The sequence below is a fragment of the Mugil cephalus genome, chromosome 11 (assembly GCF_022458985.1).
Source record: "Mugil cephalus isolate CIBA_MC_2020 chromosome 11, CIBA_Mcephalus_1.1, whole genome shotgun sequence".
Taxonomy (NCBI): domain Eukaryota; kingdom Metazoa; phylum Chordata; class Actinopteri; order Mugiliformes; family Mugilidae; genus Mugil; species Mugil cephalus.
In genome coordinates this window covers 20,228,856-20,249,981 of record NC_061780.1, presented here as the reverse complement: position 1 = coordinate 20,249,981, position 21,126 = coordinate 20,228,856, and the positions used below count along the sequence as shown (strand labels likewise).

The following is a 21,126-nucleotide window of genomic DNA, read 5'->3' as shown; positions in this document are numbered from 1 at the left end:
AGTGTGGAGGAGAGCATTGTGGGAGTTCCAGGTGGATTTCTCGATAATGAGTTAGCGCAGTAGTAGGGTTGAGAGTTTTAGTAATGGCTGGCTGCTGAGGCTCTTCCTGGGAGTTTAATGTAAAACAAACAGGGCAATGCTGACAGCCTGGGAAAAATAGATATTGCACTTTTCCTGCTTCCACTTCAGGGCTCTCATTTTAAGGAAGGGAATTCTAAGAAGAAGAATTTATATTCATGAAATGGCTCTGCGGATGCTAATTTGAGGCATTTAAATGACTTAAATATTACTCATGGTCTATGACTTGTATTTCTTTTTTTAATGTTTTTGTGTGGATAAAATGATACAAACGGGAAAACAGAATACAAATGGTAGCTGCAGTTTGCCAAAAATAGGCAAAAATAAAAAAGTATTTCACATTATAAGGTTAGCTTGTCTTGGTGCTGATGACCAGGGGCACCCCGTGGGGGACCTGACTACGCCATTCTGCTGCTTGTTACACACTCCGGTGCATGTATTATACATAACACACTGCCGGACTCCAACTCTCAGAGGAATGGTTTTGCTGAATCCTGTCCTCCCTCGCTCGCTCGCTCGCTCGCATATTTCGCGCACATTTCCTCCACTTTCTGACAAGTTTTCGGGGATAGAGGGTAGAGCAGTTTGTGGAAAATGGTTTGCAGAAATCACAGGACAGAACGGCCGACACTAAGCTACAGCCACTCAAACCAATCACCGGTCCTTACTTAGAGATACTCCCCCATAGATTTATACTGGCAAGCGTCCAAAGTGAACTGCTACTATCTTTGCAGGCAGCCATAAAGAAAGCCGAGACCAGTGAAACGTGAGCCAAAACACATTCTGCAAGCATACTGTGTATTGAGATATTCACTGTTTTCCATAAATAACGCATCTCAGGGAGCAATGAAGCAGCCGACGGAGGGGAAACAGCACAGGGGTGAAGATATAAACAATCTGGGCCTCAGCTTTTCGAGGTGAGAAGAAAGTTCCTGCCGGACTCTGAGAAGTCTTTTCCCTCTGGCTGATCCACGGCGGCGTGGAATGAAAAAAAAAATTGAAAAAAAATAAAAGAAAATATGCAATTCTCGTACAGCTTCAAAACTGCGGCGAAGACGACCAAATTCAATTTTGAATTTGACAAAGATTCGACATTTTCGGCACGCCGGCACTCAATTTCAGCGTCTCCTCCAGAGGGTGCACGCACGCACGCACGCAGATTGGAGCATTAAAGAGAAGGCGACGAAGAAGAATGAGCGGCATAAATCGAGTCACAGTCTGGACGCAGCAGTCAGACAGCTGAACGGCATCAAACGCTCCACCACTTTCTGAACTTACTCCAAGTCCACGTGGACACAAAAAAAAAAAAAAAGGGCCGGGAGCTAAAATGTGGAGCAATTTTACCAAGAGAAGGAACCAAGTTATCCGACGCTCTTTGGCAAAGTTGCTACAAAGCCGTTCCAGTCGAGTGTGGAATTGCACAGCCAGCCGGAATGTTTTGTGCTTTCCCTCTATCACAGTGGTATCCGAACCTTTGTCATTTGCAGACGCGTGTGTGTCATCGTGTGAAAACTTTGGTGGAGGTGGATTGGGACAAAAGTGCTGACTAAATCACGAGAAATGGACGATATCTGTTCTGCAGCTAGAGGACAAAAAATAAAAAAAATTTAAAAAAAAATACGGTGACAAGAGATATTCTGAGATTTCAATTAATTCTTTGCTCGCAACATTCCCCCTATTATCGCTCATTATCAGTTGGCAAGCCCGTGCTGATTCTTGCGGAGGATTTAGAGTAATGAACTTATACAGCACAACACAGAACAACTCTCGCAAGGGGTTGTCTGGAGATGTTATTGTGTTTAATTTAATAAGGTCAAGCTGGAAGTGGCAAACAAAAGGGTGGCTGGCAAGCGACACACACACACCACACACAGCTGAGGTGATGATGCTCCCCCTGTCCGATCCTATCTCCAGGACACAGCTCGAAGAGCGGCTGAGGAAATTCTCAAGACTTTAGAAAAAGAGTGAGAAATCCTGTTATTGCCCCCCCTCCCCCTTCTTTTTTTTTTTTGTTTCATACGAGTCACTCTCTGAGCAAAAAGATTAGAAGATTTTAAAGAAGTGCGTAATCTTCTTTTAACAGCTTATCAAAACTTTAATGATTTGGTGATAAAGAGCACAAAGTTAAGTAGCCGGTTAAGAGGATAACTCCCCAGTGCAGTCTAGTGATTAGTAGATGAGAATTGGGAGACCGAAAATCCGGGTTGCAAATCCCACTCCTGCCACTTATTCACTTTGAGGGAGAAGAAGCTCCATTTCAGCTTTGGGGGTATTGTCACGGGGTAATCATTTTTGAAAAGTGATAAATGGAGCCCTCTCTCTTCACCCTTTGGAATCCAAAACACATCTTTATTTACGTATTTATTTTGCTGTGTCTCCCTGGTTAACACCCGTCAAGACCCAATTATAGCTGCGGAAGCCTGGCGCTTTCATGAGAAGTGACGCTCCAGACTGTGGTGTCAGCGCAGCAAGCTTCCTCCCATAGAATCTGCGACAAACCCGAGCTCTGCCGCACTGTTTTAATGAGGGGTTTGCTGGACACAATGCTGCAGATTGAAGAGTTTATCTTTCTGATAGTAGGACGTTTCAGTTTTTGTGCTTTTAGCATCCCGCAGGAATAAACAACACGAATTTTCTGACAGATAGTTGTGTTTTTTTTTTGTTTTCTTTTTATACCAGCGCTCATATTTACATAAATCCACTTTTACCAGGAGTTGCATGAATGCGGCTGATTTATTAAAGATGTACGACTAAAGCTCTGCCGAATTAGCCAGAGAACAAATGAAGCAAAGTGGCAAACCCATCTCCACTCATGCTTTCCTCGCTATCTATCCCGAGATAGGGATTCACTTAGTATAAAAGGGAAAAAAAAAGGGGCATTAATTACCTTGTGAAATCTAAAGACCATTAACTTTGTGTGTCAAGTGATGTTTCTCAGTTCCTAATCAGGGTTTTAGTGATATAAATTACACATTGGATTGGAAAAGCAGATACTGCGCGTGGAGAGTGTGTGCACGCACGCCTCTCCGCGCGTCCTTGCGGCCCGCGCAGACGCAATTATTTGCGCGCTTTTGTGACTTTGAGGAGTGAGGAGAGCGCGAAAGAGGAGAGAAAAAGTGAAAGAAAGACAGAGGGGAGAGGCAGAGACGGGGCTGGAGAGAGGTGGATGGAGGATTGTGGCGTGGTGTGCTGCGCTGCGGGGAGATAACAGGATGCCGGGCGCTGCTTGCTTACCTTTGCTGTACACCACACAGTTGTTTTTGTTGTCTTCCGCTCCCTGCCAAGTCACATCCAGCAGCCACCTGGGGCCGGCGCTCAGCACCACCGGGACCGTGCTCTTCGTCTTCTGGTCGAGGACAGATAACAAACACTAATCATTTGCTTATTTAGGTGATTAAAGAAACATTAATAACCACCGAGTTACGCTCCTCTGCCGCTCTGAATGGCCATAAGGAGGCAATTTCAGAAACTATACAGCATGCAACTTCAGTCCACCCCAATCCCATTTTTTTTTTTTGTTTTGTTGAAAATTCAGGGCAGGTTTTGCATAAATGTGCAGCGTGTGTTTCGCAGAGGCGGACGAATGGGTGCAATAGCGTAGCCTGCAATGTATCAACAACATGAAGAGTAATCATGGAGACCTCGTGATACGACACCAGATCTGCTAGATTAAGAGGAACATCTCAGGTGTGTGGGAACTATAACAAAAAAAAAAAACGGAAAAAGAAGAGAAGAAAAAAGGGAAAAAGGATGGTGACTTTCAGAGAAAGGGAAGCAAGTGTTCGCCAGTGAACTTTGGGCGCATTGTGCCTCGCTATCGCCAGGATCTCAGTATTTCCTGAAACAAGCAGGGAAGAATTTAAAGAATCAGTATCCATTTCAAAGGGCGATTGAGGTTAGAGTTTTTATAATATGCCGGAAAATTATTCTGAATGTGTAAGGTCATTTTTCTTCCTGGTCACAGGTCAAACGTGGAGTTTTATTCCTCCGAAAGAAATAATAAAACAGTGAGATAGAGTGCAACATCCGCCATAATAGATTCACATGGTGCGGTGTCACCAGATTCTGCTTGCCCTATTCATCCTCATATGATTTTCTATTCTGTTTCATATTATTTTGGCCTGTTTTCTTTCCTGCGCTTCTTGTAAAATGGTGCGTCGGTGTTGTGTATGTGGTGTTTGTGTGTGTGTGTGTGTGTGTGTGTGTGGAGGGGGGGAGGGGGGCGCAGTAGCCTATTACTCAAAGGGAGAATGTCAGTATTCTAAGGCTATTACTTCTGAACCCTGAGCCCCACCCCCTTCTTCATTAGGACGTTACATGAATAGTTTAGCCAAAAGAAAATGGGTTGAGTTGCAATCTCGACACTTCATTTTCTTTTCCATCCTCGGCAGCCAGTGACAGGACGCTGTCCATCTGCCTAATGCAACAGAAAAATACTTGGTTCTCTCCTGTGCTTTTCACTTATTTCTCCCCCGCAAAAGGCAACAACCTTCAAGGATAAATGCAAATGTCACTTGAGCATGTTAAAGGTCTGAATTGGCACAGATATGCACAAGAGATGAGCACTGTGCTCCGGCAGTGTGCCTCATGCCCCCTCCTCCTCCTCCTCCTCGCCCTCCTCCTCCTCCTCCTCCACCCTCCCATTTCTCTTTCCATGAACTCTATCTAGTCGGGGCCTGGAGAACATAGATTTATTTGTTTATTTATTTATTTATGCGTTTGCAAGCATTATTTACAAACAGCAAATACATCTCAAATAGCTGATAAGAATCTAGCCAGATTTTGTCTGCAGAATTAAAAGAACAAATACAGACACAGGATAACGACGCATTTCTAAATAGTCTCTCTGTATGTCTGTGTGTGTGTGTGTAGATATATATATATATACACACAAACACACACACACACATATATATGTATATATATATATGCACATTGGCAAACTACACTGCCAAACTGATCAAACACAGACAGTAAATTGTGTCTGTTGATATTCTTATTCCTTTTCCTGGCATCTTCTTATCCCGGCCTGGCAGCAGATGAGAGAGAGGGGACCTCTGTAATTTAAGTCATCTGCGATTTCACATTTCAAATTAGCCTCACAATAAAGTCTTCTATCTGGCTAACCTGAAAATCTCACACCCCTGTCAAAGGAGCAGAGCAGACCGGCCGATTGTTGCTAGGACGACTATCTGAAATGGGAATCAGATTAACCCTTTCTCAGATCTCCAGACTGGAGCCATCTCTTATTCAGCAGCGAGAGGCCTCTCTGCCATCCCTCTGTGCCTCTGGGAATTCATGATATTCCAGCTGCTCTTAATGCAGCTAACAGAGACAGAATGCCACATTACCACGACGTCACGCCGCTGTTAGAATTCACACCAATATCTGCGAGATCCTCGCGGTAATCACAATTATTCTTTTAGTCAGTGGCACGATCGAAACTTTTGGAATTCTTGTGTAGTATTCACGTTTAATCGGAAATCTCTACTGTTTTCTTAGCCTCCATGTTTTTTTTTTTTTTGCTTTTTTTTTTCTTCCAGAAATCGAGCAGCAACAAGCCATGACAGTCCCGGCGCAGATTTACATAAAGCATCAATAGTGACAATATGTGCTTTGTAAGCATGCCGCATGTACCAGCCGTCAGAAAGACAAAGAAACGCACACGAGAGCGACGGCACACCACATATTTAGGATTTAGACACAGTGCGGAGAGGAGTGTCTGCAAATGCAAATGAAAAAAAAAAAACATTCATACAACTGGATCAGTTGCCCCTAAGTGGCCGAGGCTGGGAGAAATGCAGATTGACAGGCAGAAAATTACAATTTCCCTGGAGCGAGGGAGCATATGATGAACTGGGTTCATAGAAACAAACTGCTCATCCAGGGATGTGACGTATGGGGGCTGTTTCCTGTCCGGAATTGGGGAGAATTTGGAAAATATGCTGACCCCTATAGGCTACTTTAATAAGGCACTTAAAAAAAATTTGCATGTATACATGTGGCTAATCTTAACTTGTTGCCCATTTCATGTCAGAAAAGATTTATATATTTTTTCTTATTATTGATTATATGTGTCCTGCAGGTTTTGTAATGAATAAATGTTACAAAACAAGTAAGCGTTTCCTGAATTTATATAGATACAGTCTTTAATATCAGTTTACAGACTATCATCCCTGTCAGAGCCCTAACCCACCCCCAGCCTTCTTCTCTATGTAGTGTGTTATGGTTTATCCACCCTCCGCCTTCACTCCAGTGGTTTCAATACTCTCTCGCTATTTTTATTTTTTTTTCCCCCCTCTCTGAGCTCTGTTACCGTTCCTCGTGTAAGAGATACAGTGACCAAAACAGTGTAGTCAGCGAGGAAGTGATTACAAACTGATGCTCCAAATTCGCTATAAAATGAAAATCAATATTTCCACAAGTTGCTGCAACATAAAAGATAACCTTCATTGATTTTTCTAGACTTAGCCCCTCTGTGATAAAATCTAATATAAATTTTCAGCCACACGGATTTGGATCAGAGCGGAGCAGGGGCTGAACGATAAGTTCTGTGCACATCTCTCAGACTTAGATTTTTTTATTTTTTTTTCCCTCTTCCCCTTTTCCCGCTTCCAAGGCAGGGCTGTGCTATTTATAATTGGCCCTGTGTGAGCAAAAGCTTCTATCAGGAATCTGTTCTAATTTTTATTACTGAGAAGCTAAAGCCTGTTCCAGATAATTTGGAAATTTCAGGGGAATTGTGATAGAGCTGATGGCACAGCCGGACTGACTCCAGAAAAGAGCTAACCTGTAATAGCCTCTGTGGCTGCGCTGATTAAATGTTGCCATAGATGAAAGACCTGCCATCACCGCAATAAATTAACCAATCACACAAATCCCAAGTCGCTACTAATCCCTCCTTGATACCATGATCCTCTGATCAGCTGAAGGAGGTGAAGAAGAAAGTGGCTTGTGACACTCAGCCTTCTTCTAACTCCCTGCTTCCCTGTGTAAACAACAAGCTAATGATATCACCGCTGACCATTTCACCACCACTGGCTACTCTTAACCCGCTTCATGGTCGGGGCAGGTGAAATCGATACAAACCTTGGTGGGAATGATTATTTTCCTCATCGCTTCTCCCTCCACCCCTACCCGCACCCCCCCCCCCACACCCCTCCACCCCCACTTCTCCACCAAGGTCACTGACTGGCACTGTATCCGTCTTGATCCCACAGCTGCAGGATTTAGACAACTGAGAGATCAAAACCACTCTGTCTGAATAACTCAAGACATTCCCCTGGCTTTACACATTCAGCTTTCGACACCCACTCTGTGCCAAAGTAACCCCATTTTGAAATATAAACACCGGAAATAGTAATCATTTTGAACATTTCTTTACCTGACTTTCATTTTTTTTTTCTTCTTCTTTTTTTTAATGAAGTTATAACAAAGCAAACCTGGCAACCTGTCTCGAATCGTTTTGTAGCTCCATGTGCAATAGTAGTATAAATATAACAAGAAAGAAAAAAAAAGCTTATGCATAGGTTATGTCAAGTTTATATGTTCTCTGTCTCTAACATGGGAGTGAGGATAAAGGATTTGTACCTGTTTTACCAGTCAGTTTACAGCAGGCAGCAGACTCACACCTTGATAACGTCTGTTGCAATTAGTTGTTCGGCGCGATGAAACAAATTGCATGTGGTCAACTGGAAATTTCATTAAGGGAGATTTTCCTCGAGCCCTCGTTATCGCTCTGCGTATTAATATTTTCTTAGCCTCAAGGATGGATGGGTTGCAAGGGTCTTTTTTTTTTTTTTTTTTGAATAAAACGGCCAAAGCCAAACGCTCAGTCTGTGTTCTACCACTGCACTATCCCTGCTGGCAACAGCTGTGTACACGCTTAGTTAGGTGCTGCATATACTATATTTATTGCTCCCTGAAATAAGATTCTCTGTCAACATCCTACATAAAGTGGGAAATACCTCCGTTTCTCAAGTCGGCTTTTGTGTCATTTCCTCCTCTTCTAAATGGCCGTGGTTACATCTGCCGAAATGAAAAGATACCTACATGCTGCTTTCATTCCTTTCTCTCTCTGCCCCCCTCACTCCCTCTCTCTAAGGCTATAGCATCTGCTATTGGGAGACTAAATAACAGAAATATGCAGGAATTGCACACTAATTCCCTTTAGAGATAGATCTTGGCTGGTGCCCTGTCATAAATCAGAGAATTTCGATATGAAATGAGGCAAGCTGCTCTAATCATTTCTGCATTTCAAATTGGATCACTGGCTCAATCGCTTGGCTTTTAAACTGCTTGCCTAAGAGCAAATGTGAGGTGGGAGATAATTCAGCTGAAATCTCTGCCTGCTCTGTGCGGCGGTTAGTTTACTGCTTGAGTGCAAGAGAATGCTTTTTTCTTCCCTTAGCTCATCTTTCTCTTTTCAACTTTGTTAAATTGACTTTTCATTTTAAAATCGATTAAATTGAGAGAGAGTCACTGCTGTTCCCGGAATCTTTAAAGGGACACCCATCACTGTGCGCATGTGCCTTTATTTGGCTGCCCGCTATCATGGTGCCACTATGGGGAATAAATATTTTCTCATTTAAATCACCTTTTATCCTGCTGACTGGACTGTAAGCATCAAAGTTCATGTGCTGCATTAGCTATTGCTTATTTGGCTCCATTGAAATGCTCGCGGTGCTTGCATTTATATTGACTATGGTTGGTGTTGCCATGATTATCGTATGTTATGTTGCCTCGTTTTTTTTTTAAAGACATAACAAGGTTGGAGCAATCACAGGACTTTGATTAAAAAGTGACGCTAAATTATAAACAGCGCATCTAGACATTATTTCATTTTGGGAAAAATGAATCTGCTGCCATACTAAATCAGAGAGGAAAGGAATGAATAGAGAATAGAGATTTGAAAGAGGGTGGGGTGGTGGGGGGGCTATATCCGTGCTCCATTCTTCAAGACCTTCAGGCACATTGAGGTGCTCCAACTCTAAAGCCAAACAGTTTAGTGTAAGCTGTACCTGCCCTGGAGACAAGTAACCCCCTTTCTCCACTTCTGCCTTCTTTTCCATGCTGTCGTTTCATTCCATTTTCTTTCCTTCCCCGTGATATGCCTTCCCCTTCGTTCGTTCCTGTGTTACATTCCTTTCAGTTCCCCGTCCTTTCCTTTAAACGCCATACGTGTGCTGCCTATAGCACATCTTCGTTTCCCCAGCCCTTCAGCATCAAACAACAATGTCCCCAACTTTCTTTGTAGATGTGAATGTTTTAATTCAACTCCACAAGTAAAAAAAAAAAAAAACTGTTTGTACCACTGTAGCCATGTATAATGCGTGTGTCCTGAGAACTATTTGAAGTTGTAAACAGAGAAAGCTGAATTTGTAATGCATGTGCTCCGGGGCTTAATCGTGTCTTGGAGGTACAGCGCACATATACTCGCATGTACTTCTTGTGTTTGGCTTTGGTCAGGGGACAGAAGAGTCCTGTCGCTTCACTACTCACTGTTTGAATTACTCGAAAAATTTCTCATTTGAATTCAATTGGGAAGGACTTGTTTGATCTTTTGCATGTAAGTTGGGCCTGACTCCCGGAGCAGCAAGAAGCTGTGTGCAAGAACATAATAGGAACCTGGAGCCAGAAATGTTCACCTGTATGGATATTACCATGGCCCCTGGGGGTCAAGGTGGCAGGTGGCATATTCTCTGGACAGATCCACTCTTTCTCTGCTGGGAATAAACATGAGGAAGGGGGGATTTCTTCAAAGAGGAAGAAAGAGGGAGCCCAGGAGTCAATCAGTCAATGGGGTCACAACAAATCCCTGCTCTCATAACCACACACTGAGGAACAGGATCAGTCAAAGGCAGTAAATAAAGACAAACAATAAAATAGCAGGAATGATGCTTGAATAAAGCCCCTGACTTTAGATAAACTTCGGTGCCCTCCTTTAGGTATTGGATTTTAATATTCTTTTGAACTCCGCTCTCTTCTCTGGCGCTGCTATAAATTTCATGATGCATTAGAAAAGCGTCAACTGTATGTGATTTTATATTTCAAGAGACTTCCCCCGCTCCGCGCAGCCAATCTCACGTCCCGATACATAAACCGAGCTCTGCCCATATCTAATTGTGCAGAATAATAATTATCACAAACACAGAAGAAAGTGCGACGCGTTGGAAATCGCTGGAGATTAAGAACAAAGACAAGAAACACATGAAATGGCTCAACTGTGCTCTAATGACGAAGGAACCTTACAAAGGTATCTGAGATTTGCATACCACCTGATCAGCTACTTACTGCCGCAGCGTTCAATAGTCTGATCCTTGCGTGCACTTCAGAGAAATGAGGTCTTAGTAAATCCACTGTAAAAGACCAACAATATTTACACCAAGTTAAGTAAATAAGATAAAGATTGTGAATTTGCCCCTTGCTAAATGCATTAGACGTGAACTCTCTTATCAGAGTCTCAGCACACGGGCTGTTAAAAGATGGGTTTCCAGAGCTGGAAGTGGTCTTTGTTACCCAATTAGTTTGCGGACGACCCCACAGTATAATATTCCTGCTTTGACAGCCTCATACACATCCATCTAATGAGGTGCGGCTGGACCACCAGGGAGAGAATGGACACTGTCCAGACCTTCGTCTCCTCGAGCACCTATCAGCTTTCTTATCTCAAACCTTTTTTTTTTTCTCAGAAGACTTGAATTTTTCTGCTCGGTTGTTCATCCATCCAGAGTCATTTTGACAAGGCTTTGTCTTTGGTAGGCCCCGAGCCAACTAGGCTGAGGATCAGAGGGCTAAGGCCAGGACAGGGGACAGCGAGGACTTATCAAGGTCTACCAGCAGGGGTTTGCATCCCTGTAGGGTGGCCGTCCTTCTTTCTCTGAAGGAGGTGAAGCAAGCGGTGCCTTCTTTGTGTTTCTCCACTTGCCTTGCCAATCGGACTAAGAGGAAAACTGCAGAATTTCGTCATGTTACAAAGCACATTGCTGTCCATTTTGCAGGAATTTGCAGCCCCTTTATCGTCTTGTCATATCAAGGAGCTAAAGCTACAACTCCCTTAAAAAAAAAGATAAGAACAACAGTTTATTCCCACAATGTTGGGTATGGATTGTTCAGACATCAGCAACTTCCATCAAACCCCATTTTTAACTCGTGCTGGAATACCAAGAGGACTATCAGGGGCCTTCAAATGGAAACAATCAAGGATTATCTCCAGAACTTCTCAGGAAAGTTGTTTCAACATATCACAAATTGCAGCCATGACAGTGACAGATGGCAAAGCAGCTGGCACCACTCAACTTTGTTTCGCTTTTCTTTTCTTTTTGCTTCCTCCTTCATTTTCTTCCCCTTGCGCCTGTGCTGCAACAGAGGTCTGTTGTGTATTGAAGTGTTGGATAATCATTCATTTGGGGAGACATATTGCGTACTGTAAAACAAGGCGGTATGTGTGAAACCAGGAACTTCTGTGCTTGACTATTGTTGCCTGACAGACTCAGATTCTGCAAAGACTGAAACCTAACCCTGCTCATTTGTTGGCACATTTAAAGCAGAGTATATCACACGTAAAGTAGCATCTCCCCAAACCTGCTACAAGCGCTCATTAAAATTCAGAAAACTCTTGAGATAAGTGCGTAAGTGACAGTGTATGACTTATGCTATTCCAGATGGACCAGTTGTTCATGAATGTTAATGTTCATATCAAGCTGTTTGTGTTTGTTTACAACATACAGAAACCATAAGCATGCAGATACTGCATCTCCTCCAGCGTGACAGTTTGATATCCAGACTCCGCATCTCTGATCGGTCACTGAAAGACAGCAGACACCCAGAGAGCTGTGAGGCGGGACGGGGACACCAAGCTCACCCTTTAGCCCGGCGGGTGTGAAGAGTGGCCCCCCAGGACCTGGAGCCTCACTGGGGCTTTCAGCCATCACCGGTTCCTGCTCTGCTGCTGCTGAACAGTAAGTGAGCAGACTGTTGGAGGATGACAGCATCCCCCAACAGCCATCACATTTACAGCGTCGGTGAGGATGTGAGGATGGAAACGTGTTATTACGGAGACAAAATAACGTCGAGGGTTAAATCACCTCTCCTCTGAATGAGGACATTTAAGCCCTCAAAATGATCAGTGCCACGGATGTTCTTGAACCTTTGCAGGACATAGCTGGATGTTTGCACATCAATAATTGTGAGGGAAGCACATTTTGCAACACAAGCCATTATGGTAACAAACTGGAGGGTGGCAGAGGTGGACGAAGTATCCGGATCATTTATATGAATAAAAGTATCACTTGACTTCCCCATTAACTCTCGCTGAAATAAAATCAGTCAGTCTATATCAGTATGTGGCCTCATATTACATATTCTTGGCAATGGTGGAAAATAACAACACTTTTTTTCCCCCCACAAAATTGCTGAATTTAGCCTAAAATGCTTAGAAGACATTAATGCAATATAACATTTGTTTGCGTAACCCACTAAGAGGCACATTTTTCATTTAATTTAATTTACTGCTTTTACTTTTGTTCTTAGGAAGTGCATTAAGGACATTTTGTCCATGATGCAACTTTATTTTTACATTAATGTGTACAGCGGTAGCACCTTAAAGGTGTTCTTAATATGATGCAAGCTGACAACTCAGGCAGTGGAAGGATATTGGGAAAAAATTCTAAATGATGTGTATTGATTTTTCATAACATGCTGCCAATATTACTACCACCCCCAACTGTGGTTTATTCCTGCAAGAATGCAAATATCACGTGTGATATGTGCGACCAAACCTCTCAACCAAAACTGCAATGAGCTATAAATTACAACATAGTATTTGTGTTGCATATGTATTAACTGTATCCTTGGCATGTTTTGGGAAAGCATGCAGCCATTAAAATGAGCACAAAGCAAATCAGTGAGTCTTGCTCTGCTTATCAGGGTACCTGCCATATCACTTTGGGTAGTTGTGATATAAGGACAACAAAATGTCAGGTTCACTTGTAGATCAAGTCAACCATGTATTATCTCTCAAACAGCGCAGCTGACTGACTGAGTGCTTCATGGCTAATGCATGGAGCTGTGGGCGGTGATGAGTTCCAGCCATGCACACTGAAACTTTGAAAGTGCAGGCTTGGAAGAACATACACAACGCCAAAAAAACAATGCTCCTTTTGTTCCGTTCCACTCTGCCCATTCTACATTTAACTCGCGAGCAGACATCAGTGTCATGTTGATCGGCGTTAAAAAGCCCAGATTTAGAGGACTACTTCAGCGGAATGGGCTCAGACTCTCCTTTTCGTGTAAGAACATGAAAACCATCAATAATGCCATCGATAAATATATGGATGACACAGAGCAAGGGGAAGCGGGCCAGATAATTACCATTTTACCCATCTGAAGGGACCCCAGGCCCGATATTGGTTTAAACCCAAGAAATAATTGATGCATGCAATCACAAATTGGTTCTCCGCCTAAAATTTGGACCCATTATTTCATTAGATGAAGCCACATTCTTTGTGCCAAAATTATTTGTGTGTCCAACACAGAAATTCAAATCCTGTTAGTTCTGATAATGTCGGACGTTTTCAAACCATATCCAAGAGAGCGGGTCCCTCAGACAGAAAGCACAGGCCACGTTTAGATGCAAACATAAATGAAAATGTTTGGATTTAAGATATATTTTTATTTGTTTAATGGTATTTGTTTGTTTGTACGAATGCATATTTGATGCTGCGTGCGCGTGTGCAAGTTTGATTTAGCAGCAATGCTACAGAGAGGTCCTATCCTGGGGTGCCTTCTTGCATATGTAATTGGATGTTACTGTAAATAATTGCCTGGGCATGTGCCAGTGTGATGATGGCGATGATTTGTGTGTGTGTGTGTGTGTGTGTGTGTGTGTCGGCTCATGTGTGACTGTATGTGCGCAGAACATGTGTGTATCATTCGGTATATTTGTGTGACTCCGTGTGTGCATGCGCGTGTGTGTGTGTGTGAGCGCGCGCGCGCGCGTGTGTGTGCGCGCATGTGTGTGCGAGCGCATCTGCCCCATCCGTACTCCACTCTCAAGTCCCACTGATTCTCCTTTCCAGCCATGTTGAATCCTCTTTTCCTTATCAGGCGAGCCCAGGCCTGCATCAGGCTCTCCTTGCTATGACAGAGGCTACAACAATAGGCCTGCGATACCGCTGCTTAGCGCTGCGTTTCGGAGGGGAAACCTGCCACGGGCGCAGATTAACTACAACACACACACACACAAAATAGATTGCAGCCTCCAAAACAAAACATTTTTCAGAATGCCTCCTCTTGATTAATGAAGCAATGACAAGAAGAAAAATATAATTTCTGAAACAGAAAAATCCGCCGCCACTTGTTAAAGTTTAGGGGTAGCTAACAATAAACATATTGGAGGGAGAGGGTGGGCAAAAGGGATGAGATAAATGGCTTGAGTGATGGGCTGAATAATTTCTGGAGCGTTTTTGGGTTGCACGGGCCCATATTCCTCCCCTTGTACTAAATTACACAATAATCACACTCCATCGGCTGACAGCCTCTGCCTCTCTCTCTGTCCCAGGTGAAAATTAGGACAGTATCTTGACATTTTCGCTCTTCTGTAGTCTACAAGCTAAAGCTCTCTGTTCAAAGCCAAAAGCAGCACACAGCCTGCGCAGGCACGCTGATGCGCTCATGCCCTCCCACACACTGTTCACGCTGTGACCCAGAACTCACACTTAAGACGCATGTGCACCCAAATACGTGGACACGTCGCGCACATGTGTAAGAAACACTGGCGCTAACGGGCGATGCTGTCACGTATGTTTTAGCATAAATAGGACTTCACTGCTCTCAGTCTTAGCACCGGCACATTTAAAAGAATTCATTCATTCAGAGGTTGTCATGCAAATACTCATTACATGTAATTATTTCTCAACTAGTACCTATTTCAATATTGCACGGGTTCACAAAAGTACAGCCATGCTTAGATATTGGCAAAACAAAGTGTTATAATGACTCTGATGATGGATGATTCAGCGGTAATGTGTGCTAAGATTAAATAGCTGTTATACTTAATTAGCCTACAGTGCTCATTGACTTTTATTATGTCCTCATAACCTGCAGTTTTTCAAATAATTTCCTTTTCAAATCATTTCCTTTGTGTCAAGCTTCTTGTGTGAAACTGAGATTTTTATCTAGGCCTGTGCTCCTTAATACAACAATATTAAGATAGAAGATAAAAACAAACTGCCTGATAGATCATTAAGTGGAATGGACGAATCCTTGTGCATTTCAGTTACTGGTAATTTGCACTGAAAGACCCTCAAAACACATAAAGACCGGAATTCTATTGAATCTAGACTCATTACAGTTGCACCTTGACTAAGCCCCTTTAATTAGCATTGGTAAGGCATTGTACAAGAGGCGGCAACACCCTCATCAACACACATTTACAACAGAGCTCTAAATCTGCTGCTCATTATTAGCTTGCCTCCCAATCAATTATTAACACCTACAATGGAAGCCAGGCTCACCGGGGCCAGGCCTTTTACTCCAGGCATACCATGGCCCACCTTCTCCTCCCGGTTCTGTCCAGCATAGGTAATTACCGCTTTTAAAGACACCTGCTACTCAATAGCTTCGACCCAGACTGTTAATTTAGCCCCCCGATTGCAGACATTTATGTCTGAGTGTCACTATTAATTTGTGTTAATTTGGTGAGTGCGAGGAAGCCGGGCGGAGGCGTTGTCGGCAGCCGGCTGAATGTGCTCGTCGCTCACCTGCGCCGGGGCTGCGGCTGTAATTGGAGTCTAATGGTCTGATTGATCAGTGAGAGAAGTGAGGGATGAGACGGCGCCCTGGCAGCTCCATCAGTCAGAGACCGAGAGAAGGAGCGGAGGAGGAGGAAGAGGAACAGAGCAGGAAAATCAGCTAACAACAGCAGTACCAAGCCAAATCTTGGGTGTTTTTTTTTCTCCTTTGTCTTTTCACACCCCCAATCCCGCCGTCCCTCACTTTACAAAGTGCCTCGACCCGTGCCAATTACTTAGTTTTCATTTCAGTCTCTTGTCTGTGTTTCAATTTAGCTGAGAGCTTGCCGTTTTATTTATTAAGCCATGGTCCTCTTAAGAAATTTAAACAATTTTTAAAAGCTTTTCAATCATACTTACAAAAAATGCATTAATCAGGGCAAAGTTGTTCTATATTTAGATTAAAAAAAGGGTACAAATGATGTGGTAAAGGACATATTAAACAACCGCAGTAAGTCCAGGCATACAGTATGAACTGTGTAACACGGTGCAGTGTGATTATGTTAACAGGTTTGCTACAGCAATAACTACAACTCCCGTCCCTCATGCCAAGCTGAGCCCCTGGGGTCTGCAGACCTGCCACGGCCGACCCATCAGCTGTGAAATCTGCTTTCCTCTTTGATAAACGGTCGAGATGTGACCCTATCTCTGTCCTGCAGATGCCCAGATTTCCTGTCATGCTCTTTCCCTTCTGTTTTTTTTCTTCCCCCCGCTATTTTTCTCTCCGACTCCCTCGCTCTCTCCTTTCATTCTTTCTTTTTCAAGCTTTGCACCTCTCTTTCCGGGACTGCCTGAACAACTGCACAAAACGCTCCACTCGGTGTTCTTTCGCAGCATCATCCATCACCTCCGCTCGACTACTGAGGCCCATCGTCCGCCAGCGACCAACCCACATAGGCTCCCATGGCACGGCGCACGTAGCTGGGCCAGTTCTGGCTTCCATTTGCCGCCTCCCGGGACCAGTAAACCCCTCCTCCCGTCCTTATACCTCCACAAGACTGCTCCCCAGACACTAGCTAAACTCAATACACTCCTCTTAAACGACGCAGCATGTGCCAAAGTGCTCCTGCTGTCCACTTTAACGCAAACGCTTCTTACTGTATTTTCATTATTTACTGTAAGTCACTTTAGGGAGTCATTACACTTTTGTCTGTCTCTGGGCGTGATGCCAAGGATTGAGAGACGGACCTAAGCACCGTACGTGATGGCTTGACAAAAATAGCTTGACCTCCGAGAAGTCATATCTTAAATGGCGAGTCTGGATGGAGGGATAAAATATGTTTTATTTTAGAGGGGACGTATCAATATCTCACCAGCGGGTCGTGTGTTTCAAGCATGAGAGATGTGTCTCTCCTGTCACTTACCTGACTGGCCACGGGTAATTCATTCACCCCTATGGTTTCAAAAAATCTACGAGAGTAAAAGGAGATTTAATAGTCTGTAGAGGTCACACTTCATAAGAATGACTGAGAGTGCCCATAGGTGAGGTACATACCCATGGAGCAATGAGCCTTTATTTCTACCTCAAACGCTTTCTACTGCCTCCTGACCCTGCTCTGCAGCACTGGCCGCCCTGACATGCACCATAACTAACCATTTTTTTTCTTCCTCTCGCTTCTCCTGCTTTCCTCCCTCTCCTCCTCACACTCGCATTTGTTATCCCCCACTCCAGGTGAGGCATCGTGGTTTGTTCCTGTCTTGATGTGTCAGTGTTTGAAGGTTTGCACAACTCCCTCAACCTCCCACTGAAATAACTGAGATAAATGCGGCACCGTATTTTGGGGAGCTCGCTAAAGGCTACGCGTCTAACAAGACGGCAATGAGTATGGGCTTGATTTAAAAATAAATAAATAAGAAGGACTAAAAGTGTGCTAGTGTAAATTAGATGATTCCCTCATGATGCATAAAATAAAAATAGAGTTTCTGGCGTATTGAGTGTCTGAGAAACAAAGTAAAAAGTTACACTGAACCTTAAAAGGAGGCTCAGTAAAACAAAACACGCCAGTTGGGTTGACCTAGCCTTTAATGAGAGATAGTGAGAAGCTGCTAACAGCCAGTACCCCGTTTGAGAGATGAAACATAGGAGAGGAAGAGGGCAAGCAGTAAAGCATTGAAAAGGCTCCCATGAGAATAGACACACACGAGATCCTTAAAGGCAATATGCCAGAGCTTCTTCTGCTGCTTTTAATTGCGAGGGAGGTTTGGCATATTCTGTAACCCCTCCACAGCCTATTACAGGTGATGACCAGCACCTGCTTACTTAAAAAAAAAAAAAAGGAAAAGAAAAGAAAAGAAAACCTGAAGAGGATCTGGAAAGCAGTGATGAATTCCTCGGAGGGCAGTTAGTTAAGAACTTATCACTCTCGCCAGGAGCAACAATCAGTTGTTGCATCTATTTTATATTTTTTTTAGCAGGTGGTGTGACAAACTCAGAAAGTTTGTATCCAGTGAAAACACTGAAGCAGCAAACAATCCGAGAAGCTGGTTTATTTGACATCACTTGGTGAGTCTGAGGGTCATTTGAGGGACAGCTGAAGGTTGGTTTTGGATGCCTTTCAGGGAAATCCATGCAGAGATTGCTCGTGAAATATATGGAGTGTGTTACTTTGGAAGGCAACTTGAGGTGTTGCTCTGTCAAATCACTTTTCCGCCCAAGGATAACTAGCTTTACCCTGAGAGAAGCCATATTTCATGGCTATAATATGGCCTGAGTTATTTAAAGCCACTGACGACTTCAAAACCACGAGGGGAGCTTAGAAAACAGTCCAAACTGCTCTGAAAATGATTTAATAAAGTTATGCATTTAAGGAATCTGGGAGAATGGCAGAACTGGCCTTTGAGTCCAAAATCCTCCTGGACTACTCCTTATGTTTCTTAACAGGATGAATGTGAGACTGGTTATGAGTTTAATAGAAATTTCTTAATTAATCCGAATGCAGAATGGAATATCAAACCCATGGAGGGCTCGTCACTCCAACGGAGCAGCAGGTCAACACAAGCCTCTGCTGGGATCTTTGAGACAAGAGATACAAAGCTGCAGTGTGCAGGGTAACATCAAAAATAATGAATTATGACTTCTTTTAATTGAAGCCTGGACTGAGCTCCAAATCCACCAATTAAAACGTTCTGCAGTGAAATGTGCAGATTAAATGGTTAAAACAGATGCACTTCAAAGGCTCATGTTGGGGGCCTGTTGGATCCCAAAAGAGTCAACTCAGTAGGTCCATAATGTCGAGGGAGTTGCCATTAATATAGTGTTTAGATGTAGGACTTTCCAATAATCATGTCACCGTAGGCTGCTTTAAGTAAAGCTTGGCCATATACAGTGATCTGAGCTTAATCATCCTGACAGTAAAATTTTAGTTCAAACATACAAAAATTAATAGCAAATGGTGCAAATGAGTCTCATTTGATTAAAGGGTAAAACAATTATACTTGAGAATATTTGTGTTGCCAGTTATTGGGCAGTTTACTACCTGTCTTTTCAGTTCGTTATGGACCCAACAGTAGACGGTCTAAGCACTTAGATGTACTACAGAATGCCTCACTAGATATTTTCCAATACAGCGTGCAAACTTTATCATTACTCCCAATACAAAACTGTCCGGTTGACGTCCAAAACCTCCGCCGTAACATGGACCTACCTAAGAATATCACACCACTACGGGCACATTTCACATGTCAGGACAACACATTGGTTTAGGATTGAGACTGATGACAGGGGTTCTGCATCGATGCATGGCGATAGCATGTTGCACGACTTGCCACGTTATGCGCTCCATATGCGCAGTTAGATGATGGCAAGCTGCAAAACTGGACTGTGGTTGTTGTTGTGTAAATCTGAGCGAGATGGTTGGTGCTTTTGTTTGCAGTCTGGTTTAGCTAAATTGACTTGTGTTGCTGCATGTAGCTTCAAATATTGGTCTGATCTGATCTTGAATTTACTACGCTAATTCCATCTTGCTTTGTTTAGCTTTGGAACATTCAAGCAAAGCTTAGTTTCAAAGAGACTTATTTTTATTTCATCAAGTCTTAATTATTATTGTACCGCCTTAATCAGCAGATCTGAAGGAATTTGGGATTTGTGGTTTAAAGTGAAACATGTAACTACAGTGCAGTCCTTTATTTGTTAAGACCTTCCAGTAATCTTTGGCTTGATTTTAAAGATCAGGGTGACTTCATGTTTTTGTTAAGACTGCGGCATAATGTATGTTCACGATCCATTTTGTTTGGTTGACATATTTTAAGTAACTTCTGCCAGTGCAAGCTTTACAGTGACCAAGACAAGAACTTACCAGTGCAGTACTCTCAGTGCTCATCTCGATCTTCCCCTCAAAAGGTCCCCATGTTGTCCCCACAGGGAGCTGCTGCCGGCTGTGGATCCGACGGTCACCATCTTTGAGGAACGCATCCAGCTCTCCTGAAAACACAGCAGAACCCGGAGCAGTCAGACATGGCGCTCTATATGGCCCGCAAGTTCCACATCAAATCACACTGACATCCATTCATTGCCCCCCTCCCACTGAACCTACGAGTGCGGTCTCACCACTGCGTCAATGTCCCGCAGTAAACAGCGAAGGTTAAAGCCAAGCGGTTTTTCAAAATGGATAAGCAAATCAAGCGAGCATCCATCTGATGGTGTTCCTCAGACACAGGGCGCGCTAACCTTACTTGAAAGGTGTCTTGTGTTGAGATAATCTCTGTGAGACAGTGCAGGCCCACTGGCTGGCGAGAGGAGGCTAGTGGCAGGCCTATTTCTGTTGTTCCGGGAAGGCAGGCCCCTTGTTAGTGCTGTGCAGAGCTCCAGTTAATTAACAGTGGAGCCGGATAGCACTGTTAGTACTACCGGTGCTCACCTCCCCGACACCCTCAGCTATCTTATCTCTTAGATTCAGTGTACTTTTTCGGGACGGTGATTAATCAAATAGTTATGATAAACCTCATGGCAGTCTGTGACATAGTTTACAGAGGAGGATGTTTCCCTTGTGAGTGTGTGAGTGTGCGTATGTGTGTGTGTGTGTGTGTGTATGGAGGGGAGGGGGGGGGGGGGGGCAACACGAAAAGTATGCAGCTTCCAACCGTACATTTCTGTCCGGTTGCCTTGACAACGCTAAGAAGTCTTGTTGGAGGAAGTTTGATGATTCAGACATTTGGAACGACTAATTCTATCTGGTTTTATAAACTATCTGGACACAGGAATTTTAACTATAAAACACTTTTTTGTTTTTCTTTTTTTTCTATCAGGGAGGAGTCATGT

General features: G+C 43.4%; 1 protein-coding gene across 2 annotated transcripts in view; it reads right to left on the bottom strand.

The window, feature by feature from the left end:
• zfpm2a (zinc finger protein, FOG family member 2a) overlaps positions 1-21,126 on the bottom strand; it is a 115,442-nt gene that overhangs the window by 41,143 nt on the left and 53,173 nt on the right. Inside the window, exons 4-5 of one of the 2 annotated variants that reach the window (XM_047598316.1) lie at positions 20,165-20,289; positions 3,313-3,424 (exon numbers count right to left, since the gene is read on the bottom strand). In XM_047598316.1, coding sequence (XP_047454272.1) covers positions 3,313-3,424; positions 20,165-20,289 — 237 coding nt within the window. The remainder of the gene's footprint in view (positions 1-3,312; positions 3,425-20,164; positions 20,290-21,126) is intronic. The other variant, XM_047598317.1, reaches the window with a different exon arrangement.